The sequence below is a fragment of the Salmo trutta genome, chromosome 30 (genome assembly GCF_901001165.1).
Source record: "Salmo trutta chromosome 30, fSalTru1.1, whole genome shotgun sequence".
Taxonomy (NCBI): Eukaryota; Metazoa; Chordata; class Actinopteri; order Salmoniformes; family Salmonidae; genus Salmo; species Salmo trutta.
The window spans coordinates 31,851,383-31,870,493 of record NC_042986.1 but is presented as its reverse complement, the minus strand read 5'-3'; the positions used below and the strand labels follow the sequence as shown (position 1 = coordinate 31,870,493).

Here is a 19,111-nt window from a genome sequence, read left to right as displayed (position 1 = left end):
CGTGTTCAATTTGGTTTAAATAATGCAAAAACAAGTGTTGGAGAAGAAAGTAAAAGTGCAATATGTGCCATGTAAAAAAGCTAACGTTTAAGTTCCTTGCTCAGAACATGAGAACATATGAAAGCTGGTGGTTCCTTTTTAACATGAGTCTTCAATATTCCCAGTTAAGATGTTTAAGGTTGTAGTTATTATAGGACTATTTCTCTCTATATGATTTGTATTTCTTATACCTTTGACTATTGGATGTTCTTTTAGGCACTTTAGTATTGCCAGTGTAACTGACTTGCCTAGTTAAATAAAGGTCTAATAAAAAATAAGTCGGCCAAATCGGCGTCCAAAAATGGCGATTTCCGATTGTTATGAAAACTTGAAATCGGCCCTAATTAATCAGCCACTCCGATTAATCGGTTGACCTCTACTTTGGACACCTTGTGGAGTCCATGCCCCGACGAATTGAGGTTATTCTGAGGGCAAAAGGGGGTGCAACTCCATATTATGAAAGGTGTTCCTAATGTATTATACTGTGCGTGTGTGAGAGTGAGAACTGGGTGTAGCAGTTGAACCACATCCTTTATGCATGTACTTTCCAGACAACACAACCAAGTCAGCCCACTCATGTGGTTCCCACGCCAAGACAGATGGACAGACATGGCCCTGTTTTAAAACCACTAACCAAACATTTACAGTGCAAGAAGAAGCCAGTGCTCTCATTTGGGTGACCAGAGCTGTGTTCAAATACATGAGTATTAGAGTATCTGGTATCTGTGTATTTGAGTACTTTCAAATACACAGCCCCAAAAAAGTAATTTTATTTGAAAAACCAAATAGTCTACCAAAATCGATTTGACGTTATTTTCAAATACCTGGGTTAAATGCATGGGAGTGTATTTTAGTGTTTTCAAATACTTTCCAAGTGTATTTCCAAATACCTTCAAATATATTATTAAAATAAAACAAACTCAGAATACTTCAAATGTATTTGAGATATTTGAAGCAGTATTTGAACCCAGGTCTGGTGCTGACAGAATGAATAATAACAATTTAGACATGCTTGATTCTTTTGGTCTGTTTGGTCTTGTGATTTAGTGCCTATATGTGGTGCGGTGCTGCCTATATGTGGTGCGGTGCTGCCTACAGTTGAAGTCGGAAGTTTACATACACCTTAGCCAAATACATTTAAACTCAGTTTTTCACAATTCCTGACATTTAATCCTAGTAAAAATTCCCTGTCTTAGGTCAGTTAGGATCACCACTTTATTTTAAGAATGTGAATTGTCAGAATAATAGTAGAGAATGATTTATTTCAGCTTTTATTTCTTTCATCACATTCCCAGTGGGTCAGAAGTTTGCATACACTCAATTAGTATTTGTTAGCATTGGGTCAAACATTTCAGGTAGCCTTCCACAAGCTTCCCACAATAAGTTGGGTGAATTTTGACCCATTTCTCCCGACTCCCGACAGAGCTGGTGTAACTGATTCAGGTTTGTAGGCCTCCTTGCTCGCACACGCTTTTTCAGTTTTGCCCACAAATGTTCTATAGGATTGAGGTCAGGGCTTTGTGGTGGCCACTCCAATACCTTGACTTTGTTGTCCTTAAGCCATTTTGCCACAACTGGAAGTATGCTTGGGGTCATTGTCCATTTGGAAGACGCATTTGCGATTAAGCTCTAACTTCCTGACTGATGTCTTGAGATGTTGCTTCAATATCCACATAATTTTCCACCCTCATGATGCCATCTATTTTGTGAAGTGCACCAGTCCCTCCTGCAGCAAAGCAACCCTACGACATGATGCTGCCACCCCCGTGCTTAACGGTTGGGATGGTATTCTTCGGCTTGCAAGCCTCCCCCTTTGTCCTTCAAACATAATGATGGTCATTATGGCCAAACAGTTGCAAACCGTAGTCTGGCTTTTTTTATGGCGGTTTTGGAGCAGTGGCGTCTTGCTTGCTGAGCGGACTTTCATGTTTTGGTGATATAGGACTCGTTTTACTGTGGCTATAGATACCTTTGTACCGGTTTCCTCCAGCATCTTCAAGGTCCTTTGCTGTTGTTCTGGGATTGATTTGCACTTTTTGCACTAAAGTACATTCATCTCTAGGAGACAACGCGTCTCCTTCCTGAGTGGTATGACAGCTGCGTGGTCCCATGGTGTTTATACTTGCGTACTATTGTTTGTACAGATGAACGTGGTACCTTCAGGCGTTTGGAAATTGCCATGATGTCAAACAAAGAGGCACTGAGTTTGAAGATGGGCCTTGAAATACATCCACAGGTACACCTCCAATTGACTCAAATGATGTCAATAAGCCTATCAGAAGCTTCTAAAGCCATACATTTTCTGGGATTTTCCAAGCTGTTAAAAGGCACAGACAACTTAGTGTATGTAAACTTTTGACCCACTGGATTTGTGATACAGTGAATTATAAGTTAAATAATCTGTCTGTAAACAATTGTTGGAAAAAGCACTTGTCATGCACAAAGTAGATGTCCTAACTGACTTGCCAAAACTATAGTTTGTTAACAAGTAATTTGTGGAGTGGTTGAAAAACAAGTTTTATTGACTCCAACCTAAGTGTATGTAAACTTCCGACTTCAACTGTATATGTGGTGCAGGTTGTCATGTTTGAAGGTTGACAGAAGGTTAAAGGGAGAGAAACAGGCCTGTTTTCTACTCTCTGACTCCCCAGAGAAACATACAGGAAACAATTAGGAAAAACTTTAGTTCTTCTTTATTGCGTGTCTGTCTACTGCACACCATCTCTCTCAATTCCTAAAGCAAGTAAAACAGATAAATAAACCATTTTTTTTTAAATTACCGTAAACACTACACTCAAAAGTTTCAAAGGAAAAGAGACATTTTAAATGTGATATTATGTCTATATACAGTGTTGTAACGATGTAGAAAAGGGAAAATAAATGAACATAAATATGGGTTGTATTTACAATGGTGTTTGTTCTGCACTGGTTGCCTTTTTCTTGTGGCAACAGAAATTGCTGTGATTACAACCTGTGGTATTTCACCCAATACATATGGGAGTTTATCAAAATTGGATATGCTTTCGAATTATTTGTGGGTCTGTGTAATCTGAGGGAAATACGTGTCTCTATGGTCATACATTTCACAGGAGGTTAGGAACTAGGCAAGAGCCAGTGATGGCAGAAGGGTGGGCAGGGGCCATATCTCAGTATAAAATAATCCTATTGGACAGAATGGGAGGGGCCATCAGTATAAGATGTTCTTATTGGACAGACGGCAGAAATGGAGGTCAGATCTGCATAGAAAGTTTGGTGTTTATTTTTGATCTTCCTCCTTGATATCAAGTGCAGCCTTGTGAGTCTGTCGTCGTGGTGATCGTGGCTGGAGATTTGTCTGTCCCCTGATCATTGTTTCGGTTTCTTTTTTTCCTTTTTTTCTCTTTTCTGGATTTTGTGGGCAGTGTGCACATACGCAGACCTGGCTCTCAAAAGAAGGCAGGCTAAGGCGGCCTTTCTCAATAGCAAGGCTATGCTCACTGAGTCTGTTAAAGCTTTCCTTAGTTTTAGGTCAGTCACAGTGGTCAGGTATTCTGCCACTGTGTACTCTCTGTTTAGGGCCAAATATAGCATTCTAGTTTGCTCTGTTTTGTAAATTCTTTCCAATGTGTCAAGTAATTATCTTTTTGTTTTCTCATGATTTGGTTGGGTCTAATTGTATTGCTGTCCTAGGGCTCTGTTTGTGAACAGAGCCCCAGGACCAGCTTGCTTAGGGGACTCTTCTCCAGGTTCATCTCTCTGTAGGTGATGGCTTTGTTATGGAAGGTTTGGGAATCACTTATTTTTTTAGGTGGTTGTAGAATTGAACTGCTCTTTTCTGGATTTTGATAATTAGCGGTTATCAGCCTATTTCTGCTCTGCAAAAATATCCTCTGGGTGAAACGTGAATCACCAAATAATGCATGCAGAATTCTGCATGCAGAGTCTTAATTTGGTGTTTGTCCCATTTTGTGAATTCCTGTTTGGTTCGTAGACCTCACAACCATGAAGGAGAATGGGTTCTATTGCCCTTTTATGGTTGTATTTTTAGCCTGTTCCTAATTTTGGTATGTCAAATTTGATGTTCCTTTTGATGGCATAGAAGGCCCTTCTTGCCTTGTCTGTCAGATCGTTCACAACTTTGTGGAAGTTACCTGTGGCGCTGATGTTTAGGCTGAGGTACGTGTCATTTTTTGTGTGCTCTAGGGCAATTGTGTCTAGATGGAATTTGTATTTGTGGTCCTGGCAACTGGACTTTTTTTGGTCTTACTGAGATTTACTGTCAGGGCCCAGGTCTGACAATCTGTGCAGAAGATCTAGGTGCTGCTGTAGGCCCTTTTTGGTTGGGGACAGAAGCACCAGATCATCAGAAAACAGTAGACATTTGACTTCAGATTCTAGTAGGGTGAGGCGGGGTGCTGCAGATTTGTTTTAGTGCCTTCGCCAATTCGTTGATATGTGTTGAAGAGGGTGGGGCTTAAGCTGCATCCCTGTCTCACTCCACGGCCCTGTGGAAAGAAATGTACGTGTTAAGGCCAGAGCCAATTTTAACCAAACACTTGTTGGTTGTATACATGGATTTTATAATATTGTATGTTTTTCCCCCAACACTGCTTTCCAAATTGAGTCAAAAGCATTTTTGAAATCAACAAAGCATGATTAGATTTTGCCTGTGTTTTGGTTTGTTTGTTTGTTTGTCAATTAGGGTGTGTAGGGTGAACACGTGTACTGTCATACCGTAATTTGGTAAAAAGCCGATTTTGAAATTTCCTCTACACGGTTTTCACTGAGGAAATGTACACGTTTGCTTTTAATGATAATGCAGATGATTTTCCCAATATTGCTGTTGACACAAATCCCACGGTAGTTATTGGAGTCAAATTTGTCTCCACTTTTGTGGATTGGGGTGATCAGTCCTTGGTTCCAAATACTATTGGTGAAGATGCCAGAGCTGAGGATGTTAAAAAGTTTAAGTGTAGTCAACTGGATTTTGTGGTCTGGATATTTAACCATTTCATTTAGGATACCATCAACACCACAGGCATTTTGTGGTTGGAGGGTTTGTATTTTACATTCTATGAGTTCTTCAGTTACATTGAGCTGATTTCTGATGCGCTGTTACTTTTTCCGTAGTGTGTTTCTGTATTGTTTGTGATTTACCATCGTGAAGGCGTAGCCTCAGGTTTTCTTAGGTTTTTGCATCTTCATCAAACCATTTATTGTTGTTAATTTTCTTAAGTTGTCTGCTTGACATTTTTTTATTTGATAAGGAAGCTGAAAAATCAAATATACGATCTAGGATTTCTACTGCCAAGTTTACACCTTCGCTATTAAGTGAAACGTTTTGTCCAGGAAGTTGTCTAGAAGGGATTGAATTTGTTTTTTCTTTTCTTAATATTATGCAGTTCCTTTGGCTTTGATGCCTCATGATTTGAGTATTACTGAAGTTGAGTGGGATTTTGCTGTGATCTGATAAAGGTTTCAGTGGGCTGACTGGACGCACTGAGAGTATCTGAGTTGAGGTCAGTGATAAAGTAATCTACAGTACTACTGCCAAGAGATGAGCTGTAGGTGTACCTACTGTAAGAATCCCCTCGACGCCTACCATTTGACTATGTACAGACCCAGCGTGAGACAAACTGTAGTTGTTGTGACCCGTTTTTGTTGGTTGTTTTGTCATAGTTGTGTCTAAGGGGGCATATTTGGGAGGACGTGCTAAGAGTGTCAGGTTCTTGTCCAGTTCTGGCATTTAGATTGCCAGACTAGTACATGTCCCTGGGCCTGGAAATTGTTGATCTCCCCCTCTAGGATGGAGAAGGTGTCATCGTTAAAGTATGGGGATTCTATTGGGGGTATATAAACTCAGCAAAAAAAGAAACATCCTCTGTCAACTGCATTTATTTTCAGCAAACTAAATGTGTAAATATTTTTATGAACATAACAAGATTCAACAACTGAGACATAAACTAAACAAGTTCCACAGACATTTGATTAACATAAATTGAATAATGTGTTCCTGAACAAAGGGGGGGTCAAAATCAAAAGTAACAGTAAGTATCTGGTGTGGCCACCAGCTGCATTAAGTACTGCAGTGCATCTCCTGATGTACTGCACCAGATTTGCCAGGTCTTGCTGTGAGATATTACCCCACTCTTCCACCAAGGCACCTGCAAGTTCCCTGACATTTCTGGGGGGAATGGCCCTCACCCTCCGATCCAACAGGTCCCAGATGTGTTCAATGGGATTGAGATCCGGGCTCTTCGCTGGCCATGGCAGAACACTGACCTACCTGGCTTGCAGGAAATCACACACAGAACGAGCAGTATGGCTGGTGGCATTGTCATGCTGGAGGGTCATGTCAGGATGAGCCTGCAGCATGTGTACCACGTGAGGGAGGAGGATGTCTTCCCTGTAACGCACAGCGTTGAGATTGCCTACAATGACAACAAGCTCAGTCCGATGACGTTGTGAAACAAAGCCCCAGACCATGACGGACCCTCCACCTCCAAATTGATCCCGCTCCAGAGTACAGGCCTCGGTGTAACGCTCATTCCTTCGACGATAAATGCGAATCCGACCATCACCATCAAGACAAAACCGTGACTCATCAGTGAAGGGCACTTTTTGCCAGTCCTGTTTAGTCTAGTGAGGTTTGTGCCCATAGGCGACGTTGTTGCCGGTGATGTCTGGTGAGGACCTGCCTTACAACAGGCCTACAAGCCCTCAGTCCAGCCTCTCTCAGCCTATTGTGGATGTCATTGCAATGTATTGCCCTGGCCACATCTGCAGTCCTCATTCCTCCTTGCAGCATGCCTAAGGCACGTTCACGCAGATGAGCAGGGACCCTGGGCATCTTTCTTTTGGTGTTTTTCAGAGTCAGTCGAAAGGCCTCTTTAGTGTCCTAAGTTTTCATAACTATGACCTTAATTGCCTACGGTCTGTAAGCTGTTAGTGTCTTAACGCGACCGTTCCACAGGTGCATGTTCATTACTTGTTTATGGTTCATTGAACATTCTGTTCATTCTGTGAAGTTATTTGGATTTTTATGAATTATCTTTGAAAGACAGGGTCCTGAAAAAGGGAAGTTTCTTTTTTTTGTTGAGTTTAGGTAGCACACATGAAGACATTTTTCTCTGAGACAATTTCCTTATTAATTTCTAGTCAGATGTAAAATGTTCCTGTTTTGACTCATTTAATAGAGTGGGGTAGGTCTGCTTTATACCAAATTAGCATACCTCTCTTCCCTGTTTCACACCTGGTATTTTTTCTAGTTTGGATGGGACTACCAGCTCTCTGTAACTTAGAGGGCAACCAGTGGGTCCGTCTCTATACCATGTTTCTTGTAGGATTACAATGTCTTTATGACATTTTGGGGGGACAAAGTCTGGGTTCCTGCTCTTTAGGCCAATAGCAGATTACCTCAGACCCTGTATATTCCAGGTAGTAAAAGCTTTGTGTTCCATAGTGTCTAGTGTTTTCTTGTGGTTTAGGCTCTTACCATTACAGTAGGTGTGAGCAGAGCATGTTGAGCATCTGATACATACCTATTATGTTGCAGGATGGGGATTGGGTGGATGTATTAGTGGGGGTTGGGCCTGTTGCTCTGTTCATGGCCTGGGCATATGTGTGTCTGTCATGTTGAGGTCCTTGCTGCGGGGGGGGGCAGAAGGGGGTTAAGACTGATCTGGGGGGGTCTATAAAGGGTGTTGCTAGGGTTTGTTTGGGGATAGGTTGACTGGTTGGGGTGGGGATGTGTCTGGTGGTGCTGTGGTCTGGCTGTAGGACCACTTGGTGTGGATCCTCTTGGTGCAGGTCCTTGGGGGGTCTCGGAGTTCGGGGAGGATGTCTCGCTGGTCTGGGCGGGGTGTCCGTTGCTCCTAGGTGAGGTGTTGGGGCTACGGTTGAGGGTGAAGTCCTTTAGGGTCCTAGTAAAAGTTGGGATTGCTGCCTTGTATAGGTGGACCTGATCGAAAAAGGCTGTTCAAGTCCAGGGGGGAGTGGTGAGCCAGGTAACATTTGGTTTTGAGACGCATGCCCGGGAAATGCGCTCTCTCTCTCTCTCGCCCTCTTTCTCTGTCGCTCTTTCTTGCCATTTTAAATGAGATATATGTTCTTTCACTCTCTTCCCATCCCTCTCTCTGTCTCACTCCATATTAGCATTCTTCTCTGACAGCTGCTTCAGCAGAGACCCTTTGTGTTTGGGGGAATCCCCTCGTAAAGACACAACGCAGATAATCAGTTAGGGTCAGAACAGACCAGAGGGGTACGGTATACTACGAAGCAGGATCAAGGAGTTCAGCATCTAACCTTCCTAAACATTCTTATATATCTATTTTTAATTTTTTTGACAAGCTTGAAATGGGCTTGATCCAATTTGACACAACAAGCAAAATCACATATCTAAGTTTAAATCAGGAGAGGGGGAGAGAGAGCTCTGGCCTTATATTTACGTACCATATAGGAGTTCTGCCTTTGGATGATAGTCTTTTTATGGTGCATCCTCACTGGGTTTCCCTATTTTCATTTGGGTTAGTTTCAGGTGTTTATATTAGACACATCCATGCAGGATCGGAAATAAACATTCCAGTCTGAATACAACCCTTATGAAAATGATTGCTCATTCAATGTTGGATTGTATACTGATGTTACAGTTCCCTGACAGAGTTAGCAGTGTCTGTTTTCTGCATTGTAGTTCACACTAGTAGTTCATCCTTCCTGTTAGTGGTGTGGTTTCTAAATGTCTCCTTCTCAATCTTTTTTTGGCAGAAAATGTACCAAATTGCAGGTCATTTTGACAGAGCAGGCCAGTATGACTGTATCAATGAACTAATGTTTCTCTCCCCTCCCTCCCTCCCTCTTTCTCTCTCTGTAGTAAATGAGTACCTGTTTATGGTGCAGGCCACAGGGATTCACATCAAGGACAACGTGAAGAATATCGGTGTTCAGGTTCTAGAGCAGGTGGTCAGAGGTGGTTACAATATCAATGGGACAGGTAAGACACAGCTAACACAGGTTCTTTATGTTAGGGCACAAGTCACTGCCAACACAGGTTCTCGATATAATATGTTTCTCAACACTTCTACATTAATGTGGATGCTACCATGATTACGAATAGTCCTGTATGAATTGTGAAAAATTATGAGTGAGACAGTTAGACACACCAATATCATACCCATAACACATGATAACCTCTCACCATTACAATAACATAGGAGTAGGGATGCATGATATATCGGTGAACATATCGGAATCGGACGATATTAGCTAAAAATACCAACATTAGTATCGGCTGATGTCTAGTTTAACGCCAATGTGCAAAACCAATGTCAAAGCTGACGTGCATACCTATATAACGTAGGTACATGACGTAATGACGCCACATAAAATGTTGTGCTACACGTGCAACACAACATTCCTAACCTAGCCCAGAATATCTGCTGTGTGGATCGAGCAGTCAACAAGTCGAGCAGTCATTTGAAAGAGTAAGAACATTTCAGCGAGACAACTCAAAGGCGAAATCCATTAAAGCCAAGATAATGGAATTCATTGCCCTTGACAATCATCCGTACTCTGTCGTGGGTGACGTTGGCTTTCACAGACTGGTCGAGCACCGGTACACACTACGAAGTGCGCTATTTTTCAGATGTTGCCCTATCGTAGTTGCACAGTAATGGCGTCACTGCGATTAGCTTCACGACATACATACTATGGAATGCCGTTTGGGTCTTTGCGTGTTAAATCAGATACAGTAGCACTGTCAAAGCTGTACAAAAAAGTCTGCAAACACCAGCCACGAACAATGTGTTTTCAATACCGCGTTGGTAATATAGCATAATTTGTTAGACCGCAACTTCTGGGGTAGCTAGCTTTAGCTTGGTACCTAGCTAGCACCAATACAACCAGCCTGAAAACAATGACCAGTAGAAACTGCAGTCATTTTCATTATTCTTAGCAACGATTTTGTAATCCTTGTGATTAGCTAGGTTGCCACTTGTTGTTCGCCTATTGAAATTGAACTTAAGTTCATGAAAATAAATAGCTAGGCAGCTACTTAACCCTGTTGCCCAAAGCTAACATTATAAGCAGCTAGCTAGCTTCATCTTGCTAGTGAGGCTCGGCCGGACTATGTGTTGTGAAGCTAGCCACAATAAGGATTAGGAACAAGAGTCTAATTTGCGGTTTGCCTTCAAAATTTGTGTCATTGACAGTGATGCAAATGAATACAAATAGTAGAATTATGCCATACTTTTATTTTGAAGGATAACTGCATAGTCCACTGTTGTTGCTAATCCTTATTGTGGCTTGCTTCACAAAGATGGGTCCGACCACTATTAATCAAATAAGAAGTGTCTTATAAATGTAGGGTTATTTTAGATGACACCTAGCTACAGTATATAGTTAACTAGCTAACTATAGTTACTGAAACTATTTTTCACTTTGCTATGTTTTTGGGGAAGAACATTGTTTGCATCCATGAGCTAACTAGCTTTTTTTATGACCAGCACTGTAGGTGGGCGAGACAGCTTTACCAGCATCATAGAGCATACGTATCGATGAATCTTTGTGACATGTATGAAATACGAGTGATAGTGTAATAACTACGTAAAAAGTTAATAAATGCGTTAAATTATTATGTGCAGTCATATTCAGGTCCTGATTGGTCCAAAAGCTTAATTGACACGTTAAATAGTATATTTTTTGACACGCCAAGGCCCAAACGGCGCTCCGTAGCCAAGGCCCAAACGGCGCTCCGTAGCCAAGGCCCAAACGGCGCTCCGTAGCCAAGGCCCAAATGGCGCTCCGTAGCCAAGGCCCAAACGGCGCTCCGTAGCCAAGGCCCAAACGGCGCTCCGTAGCCAAGGCCCAAACGGCGCTCCGTAGCCAAGGCCCAAACGGCGCTCCGTAGCCAAGGCCCAAACGGCGCTCCGTAGCCAAGGCCCAAACGGCGCTCCGTAGCCAAGGCCCAAACGGCGCTCCGTAGCCAAGGCCCAAACGGCGCTCCGTAGCCAAGGCCCAAACGGCGCTCCGTAATCAAGGCCCAAACGGCGCTCCGTAGCCAAGGCCCAAACGGCGCTCCGTAGCCAAGGCCCAAACGGCGCTCTGTAGATATCCTGGTTGAGAATGAAACGACTGAACAAATGAACAACGAAACAGCACAGCAAGTATGTGAAAGAAATGGGTTTTGATTATGTTTTACTGGTAATGGGGACATACGTAAATGTTCAGAACTTTTGTGAAACAGCACAGTTGAAAGGGATATGGCAAATGTATATGGCATCCAAAACTGGATGGTGTTCAGAGATAAATTGGAGGGGTTGAGGGGAGCTGAAGGGTGGGACTAAAAACAAACAGGCCCAACCCCTACTATTGTAAAATATACTGTGTCCATAAAATGTATGTATAAGCTAGAGGTAGAAGCCTAAGTGTTGTTGTCCATTAGTTTACTCCAAATAGGGGAGGGGTGGTAGGGTTAGGGGAAAATAATAAAGGAAAATATATACAAAATATATATTTACAAACAAATATATATGGGGATTGGAAATAATGCAGACAATTGAATTGATGGAACCCACAATCTATCTGCAATATTAAAGCTGATCTACCCACTAAAAACTACAAAAAAACAGCAAATGCATCCATTAACTTCTATGGGCTAGGTGGGACGTCACCGTCCCACTCTATTCAACAGCTAGTGGAAAAGCGTTCGCACGAAATACAAAACCTCAAATGCAAACATACGACTATTTTACACCATTTTAAAGACAAGACTCTCATTAATCTAACCACATTGTCCGATTTCAAAAAGGCTTTACAGCGGAAGCAAAACATTAGATAATGTTAGAGTACATAGCCACAAATAATCAGTCATTTTCCAAGCAAGCATATATGTCACATAAACCCAAAACACAGCTAAATGAAGCACTAACCTTTGATCTTCATCAGATGACACTCCTAGGACATTATGTTATACAATACATGCATGTTTTGCTCAATCAAGTTCATATTTATATCCAAAAACAGCTTTTTACATTGGCATGTGATGTTCAGAACATGCATTCCCACCCAAAACTTCCGGTGAATTTACTAAATTACTCATCATAAACGTTGACAAAATACATAACAATTATTTTAAGAATTATAGATACAGAACTCCTTTATGCAATCGCTTTGTCAGATTTTAAAATAGCTTTTCGGCGAAAGCACATTTTGCAATATTCTGAGTACATAGCTTAGCCATCACGGCTAGCTATTTTGACACCCGCCAAGTTCGGGGCTCACTAAACTCAGAATTACTATTAGAAAAAGAGTATTACCTTTGCTGATCTTCGTCAGAATGCACTCCCAGGACTGCTACTTCCACAAGAAATGTTGTTTTTCTTCCAAATAATCCATAGTTATGTCCAAATACCTCCGTTTTGTTCGTGCGTTCAGGTCACTATCCAAAGGGTAATGCGCATTTCGAGTCAAATTCAAAATGTTCCTTTTACTGTACTTAGAAGCATGTCAAACACTGTTTAAAATCAATTTTTATGTTATTTTTATTGTAAAATAGAGATAATATTCCAACCGGACAATAGTGTATTCATTCAAAGAGGAAAAGAAAAAAACAGCATGGTCGCGGGACCGCGCATATCCAATCTCTTAGTCACCAGGCAGACCACTGACAAACTGATCTACCATACTCTGCCTAGAGACAGGAGACGCCTCAATCCGCTTTCTGAAGGCTTTAAAGAGCCAATGGAAGCCTTAGAAAGTGCTACGTAACCCCAGAGACACTGTAGTTTTGAAAGGGACTAGAAAGAAGAACTACAAATTCTCAGACAGGCCACTTCCTGCTTGGAATCTTCTCAGGTTCTTTCCTGCCATATGAATTCTGTTATACTCAGACACCATTCAAACAGTTTTAGAAACTTCAGCGTGTTTTCTATCCAACTCTACTAATAATATGCATATTCTCGTTTCTGGGAAAGAGTAGTAACCAGTTTAAATCGGGTACGTTTTTTTATCCGGCCGTGAAAATACTGCCCCCTAGCCCAGACAGGTTAAGTTTGTAGAGTCAGAAGCTTGTTGTAATCATTGCGAATATGGGACCAAATACTAAACTTTCGACTACTTTAATTCACATATACAGTACCAGTCAAATGTTTCGACACACCTACTCATTCCAGGGTTTTTCTTTATTTTTACTATTTTCTACACTGCAGAATAGTAGTGAAGACATATAAACTATCACATAACACATATGGAATCATGTAGTAAAAATATATTTTATATTTTTCAAAGTAGCCACTCTTTGCCTTTGATAACAGATTTGCACACTCTTTGCATTCACTCAACCAGCTTCACCTGGAATGCTTTTCCAACAGTCTTGAGTAGTAGTAGTTCCCACATATGCTGAGCACTTGTTGGCTGCTTTTCCTTCACTCTGCGGTCCAACATATCCCAAACCATCTCAATTGGGTTAAGGTCGGGTGATTGTGGAGGCCAGGTCATCTGATGCATCACTCTATCACTCTCCTTCTTGGTCAAATAGCCCTTACACAGCCTGGAGATGAGTTTTGGGTCATTGTCCTGTTGAAAAACAAATGATAGTCACACTAAGCGCAAACCTGATGGGATGGTGTATCGCTGCCGAGTGCTGTGGTAGCCATGCTAAGTGTGCCTTGAATTCTAAATAAATCACAGACTGCGTCATCAGCAAAGCACCCCCACACCATCACCCCTGCAGACATGCAGAGATCACCAACTCTCAAATTTGGACTAATCAGGCCAAAGGACAGATTTCCACTGGTCTAATGTCCATTGCTTGTGTTTTTTGGCCCAAGCAAGTCTCTTCTTATTGGTGTCCTTCAGTAGGGATTTCTTTGCAGCAATTCAACCATGAAGGCCTGATACTCAGTCTCCTCTGAACAGTTGATGTTGAGATGTGTCTGTTACTTGAAGCATTTATTTGGGCTGAAATTTCTGAAGCTGGTAACTCTAATGAACTTATCCTCTGCAGCAGAGGTAACTCTGGGTCTTCCTTTCCTGTGGCGATCCTCATGAGAGACAGTTTCATCATAGCACTTGATGGTTTTAGCGACTGCACTTGAAGAAACTTTCAAAGTTCCGGATTGACTGACCTTCATGTCTTAAATTACAGTCCATCATTACTTTTTCTTTGCTTATTTGAGCTGTTCTTGCCATAATAAGGACTTGGTCTTTTTCCAAATAGGGCTGTCTTCTGTATACCACCCTTACCTTGTCAGAACACAACTGATTGGTTCAAACGCATTAAGAAGGAAAGAAATTCCACAAATGAACTTTTAACAAGGCACACATGTTAATTGAAATGCATTCCAGGTGACTACCTCATGAAGCTGGTTGAGAGAAGGCCAATAATGTGCAAAGCTGTCGTCAAGGCAAAGGGTGGCTACTTTGAAGAATCTCAAATATAAAATCTACTTTGATTTTAACACTTTGTTTTGGTTACTACATGATTCCATATGTGTTATTTCATAGTTTTGATGTCTTCACTATTATTCTACAATGTATAAAATATTAAAATAAAGAAAAACCCTAGAATGAGTAGCCGTGTCCAAACGCTTGACTGGTACTGTAAGTGAATTTGTCCCAAGGCTTTTGGTCCCCTAAAATGGGGAGACTGTACAGTTTTTGAAATGTGTAACTTCTAAACGGTTCACCCGATATGGATGAGTATACCCTCAAATGAAAGCTGACAGTCTGCACTTTGACTTCATAGTCATTGTATAATTTCAAATCCAAAGAGCTGGGGTACAGAGCAAAAACCCAATACCTTTGGAGCTTACAGTAGTAGTCTACGGTGTCATAATTAATATGAATTCTCTCTGGCTGCGTCTAGGCACCCTATTCCTTTTTATAGTTCACTTCTTTTGACCAGAGCGCAAGGTGAATAGTGTGCCATTTTGATACACAGTCTGTGTGTCCGGACTATTAACACTGAGCGACATACTGGCAGTAGTGGAAATGTGTTTAGGTTAGGCCATTGATTTCTCCTTCTGTCTGGGACCAGATTATGCCTATGACTTCAACCTGAGTGAGAGTGATGTGCCGCCCACCACATACCTCCCCGACAGCTTCACCTATTTGTCCTCACAGATCTGCCCAGAGAGACTGCCCTCCATGAGTGAGTACACACACACACACACACACACACACACACACACACACACACATACACACGTTTGTTTTACTATCCTTGTGGGGACCAAACGATTGATTCCCATTTAAAAATCAGATTTTCTAACCTTAAGCCCAAATCCCTAACCTTAAACCTAACCCTTAATTCTAACCCTATTGTAAACCTAAGCCTACAATATCCTTTTTCCTTGTGGGGACCGGCAAAATGTCCTCACTTGTTTCCTTGTTTTATTATCCTTGTGAGCACTTCTGTTCCCCACAAGGACGGTAAAACCACACACACACTCACACACACACTCACACTCACTCACTCACTCACTCACTCACTCACTCACTCACTCACTCACTCTAGAATATTGGCCTTAAACCATTAGCTAGTCACCGTGTAAACAGGTTTGATTTATTTCAAGCACTACTTTCAAAGAGTTCACTTCACAATGAGATTGGTATTTTATGCCTATAGAGTTCTATTCTGGGCTCTGTGCTCCCCTAGCTAGTTAAGTGAAAGACTGTTACCTCAGTTCTTGAATGTCAGTTTATTTATTATTACAAGTGTATGTATGGTTGAGTGCTGGCCTGTTCATTGAGTGTTGACCCCTCTCTCTCTCTCTCTCACTCACTCACTCACTCACTCACTCACTCACTCACTCACTCAGAGGGGAGGCTGGAGGTGAATATGAGTGAAATGGCTCTGGAGGATGTGGAGAGGTTTCTGTTGAATGCTGAGCCTACCATGACCCTGGGGGGCTACTGGAAGCCAAGGGACTGTGTCCCACGCTGGAAGGTGAGTTAGTGATTGGCGCAGTCCAGCACACACACACCACAATAGCACTGTCATACTGCACATGCATGTAGCCTGTATAGGACTCTGATGGAGGCACTGTACTGTACAGTCCTCTCTGGATCAATGCATCAGCCCTGGATAATGTAGTTATTAGTCTTTTAAAATTGAACTGGAAATATGTCTTGCACTTCAAGAGTGTGCAGCCAGGTTCCTCCCATGTCTAGCTTCTTCTCACGGAAATGAAGGCAGACAAACAGAGCAGCTAGATGTGTGTGAACCAGACACTGTTTCTGCAGGAAGACAGCTGATTGACAGAGGAAACAACACTCCAAGCCAGAGGGGGTTTGATGGTTGACATCTCCATTTCCCTACTCAGACTCAAAGGAAACCTAAAGACATGTTCTGGAACTTTGGCAATTACTAAGTCTTTTTTAAAACCTCCTGCTTTGGGCTGGATGTGTCAATGTGTAGTTCATACATGCATCATCTCTGAGAATAATTACGGTCTTACCTCACTTAGCCACGTAACCCTAGTTTGAAAGTGACTGTTTTTCTGGAACCTGTGCTGCGCCATTTTCCCTACAAGTTCCCCCACGTGGGCCAGCCCTCTAGCAATTTGAGTTCTAGCCAATGAGCTTCAGCCCCTTGCCATTTGAGTGACAGCTAACAAGATGCACACACAGCAGAGTGAGAAAGAGAGCAATGACGTGGTGCACATCTCTGCACAAGTACACAATTTACTGGGACCACTTTTGGCTTGTGAGCACTTCTTTCAGAACTACTGGCTAAGAAGTATACAAAAGTACTGGAGAATCTCTTTAAAGCTTCTGCTGCTACTAAGATGACTCTTCTAAAAACCAAAACCAGGGAAAGCATTTAGTTGGCCCTCCAGAGTGACCTTCAATCCACCTATCCCCATGCTATGATCAATGGATGCCATATCTGATTGTGTGAAATTTATATTTTTGAAAGGCCTGTTGAAATACTTAAATACCTTCTTCCTTACTTCTTTAGTGGTTGTGCCATATCTGATGTGTAATAATGTTGTTCCCCTCCCTATCCCTAGGTGGCGATACTGGTCCCATTCCGAAACCGCCATGAGCACCTGCCCATCTTGCTCAGACACCTGATACCAGCACTACAGAGACAGAGGCTACAGTTCGCCTTCTATGTTGTAGAGCAGGTAAACACGCACGCACACACTGCTTGGCTATGTGTGGCTCACTGGATAACCACAGAACTGCTTGGGTATGTGTGGCTCACTGGATAACCACAGAACTGCTTTGGTATGTGTGGCTCACTGGATAACCGCAGAACTGCTTGGGTATGTGTGGCTCACTGGATAACCAGAGAACTGCTTGGGTATGTGTGGCTCACTGGATAACCGCAGAACTGCTTGGGTATGTGTGGCTCACTGGATAACCGCAGAACTGCTTTGGTATGTGTGGCTCACTGGATAACCAGAGAACTGCTTGGGTATGTGTGGCTCACTGGGTAACCGCAGAACTGCTTGGGTATGTGTGGCTCACTGGATAACCGCAGAACTGCTTGGGTATGTGTGGCTCACTGGATAACCACAGAACTGCTTGGGTATGTGTGGCTCACTGGATAACCACAGAACTGCTTGGGTATGTGGGGCTCACTGGATAACCACAGAACTGCTTGGGTATGTGTGGCTCACTGGATAACCAGAGAACTGCGTGGGTATGTGTGGCTCACTGGATAACCACAGAACTGCTTGGGTATGTGTGGCTCACTGGATAACCACAGAACTGCTTGGGTATGTGTGGCTCACTGGATAACCACAGAACTGCTTGGGTATGTGTGGCTCACTGGATAACCACAGAACTGCTTGGGTATGTGTGGCTCACTGGATAACCACAGAACTGCTTGGGTATGTGTGGCTCACTGGATAACCACAGAACTGCTTGGGTATGTGTGGCTCACTGGATAACCACAGAACTGCTTGGGTATGTGTGGCTCACTGGATAACCTCTTTCTCTCCTCCCACCCTCCCTCCCTCGGACCATTCCTCCCTCCCTTTCTCTCCTCCTAGGTTGGTAGTGAGCCCTTCAATAGGGCCATGTTGTTTAACGTGGGCTTCCGGGAGGCTATGCGGGACCTGGACTGGGACTGTATGGTGTTCCACGATGTAGACCACATGCTGGAGAACGACAGGAACTACTACGGCTGTGGAGACATGCCTCGCCACTTTGCTGTCAAACTCAACAAGTACTCCTACATGTGAGTCTCTCTCAAACTTTCAGACGCGCGTGTGTGTATTGTCACGTGCGCGCACGCATGCATGTGCTAATACACACTTTATTTTTCCATTAGTTGTAGTTGTCCAGGTTTCTCCTAACTATTTCTTAGATATGTGTGTTTAATGCTAACTGTGTGTGTGTGTGTGTGTCCTCTAGGCTTCCGTACAATGAGTTCTTTGGTGGCGTCAGTGGTCTAACAGTGGAACAGTTCACCAAGATCAATGGCTTTCCCAATGCATTCTGGGGCTGGGGAGGAGAGGACGACGACCTTTGGAACAGGTGAGGAGAACGCCCTCCATAACCACACGCTTCACTCCTCCCTTTTATTACTTCCTGTACTCATACAGAACATAGACAACACACCTCCATACACACACCATGTCCCCTGTGACAGGTTTACAGTGCGAGGCTGTTGATAGTGTTGACATTGTTTAATCCTATCCCAAACTTTAACCCACTGCAATTCAAAGTCGGGGTTACGAACCCTAGTGGGGTCGTGGGAGAACTTCAGTGGGGTCACAGTACATATTGTATGAGACAATTTAAATACGTTTTTGAGAAAGATACAATGTTATTGAGTAAATGTATGTATTGGTTTCTTTTCATTTTGATAAGAGATAAAAATGCTATGAATTGAAGGTTATTTGTTGATGTAAAAATCGAAATTGACAAAATAAAAATGAAGGTTGTGTCATTAGATTTGAGGTGGGTTGGGGTCGCAAGAAATTCTTGGGAGAAAAAGTGGGTCCCCAGAAAGTTTGAATTCCACTGCCTTTACCTTAACCATTCAAAAGGAGTGCCTAAACTTAATGTTTAACCCTATCCAAAACCTTAATCTTCTAAATTTGACATTTGGGACAACTTAGAAATGTTTTGTGTAGTGAGA

At 42.5% G+C, this 19,111-nt stretch overlaps 1 protein-coding gene across 1 annotated transcript in view; it reads left to right on the top strand.

The window, feature by feature from the left end:
• Window positions 1–19,111, top strand: part of b4galt5 (UDP-Gal:betaGlcNAc beta 1,4- galactosyltransferase, polypeptide 5) — a 54,811-nt gene that overhangs the window by 34,355 nt on the left and 1,345 nt on the right. Inside the window, exons 2-7 of the mRNA XM_029723870.1 lie at window positions 8,888–9,007; window positions 15,050–15,163; window positions 15,834–15,961; window positions 17,028–17,144; window positions 18,018–18,205; window positions 18,382–18,504. Coding sequence (XP_029579730.1) covers window positions 8,888–9,007; window positions 15,050–15,163; window positions 15,834–15,961; window positions 17,028–17,144; window positions 18,018–18,205; window positions 18,382–18,504 — 790 coding nt within the window. The remainder of the gene's footprint in view (window positions 1–8,887; window positions 9,008–15,049; window positions 15,164–15,833; window positions 15,962–17,027; window positions 17,145–18,017; window positions 18,206–18,381; window positions 18,505–19,111) is intronic.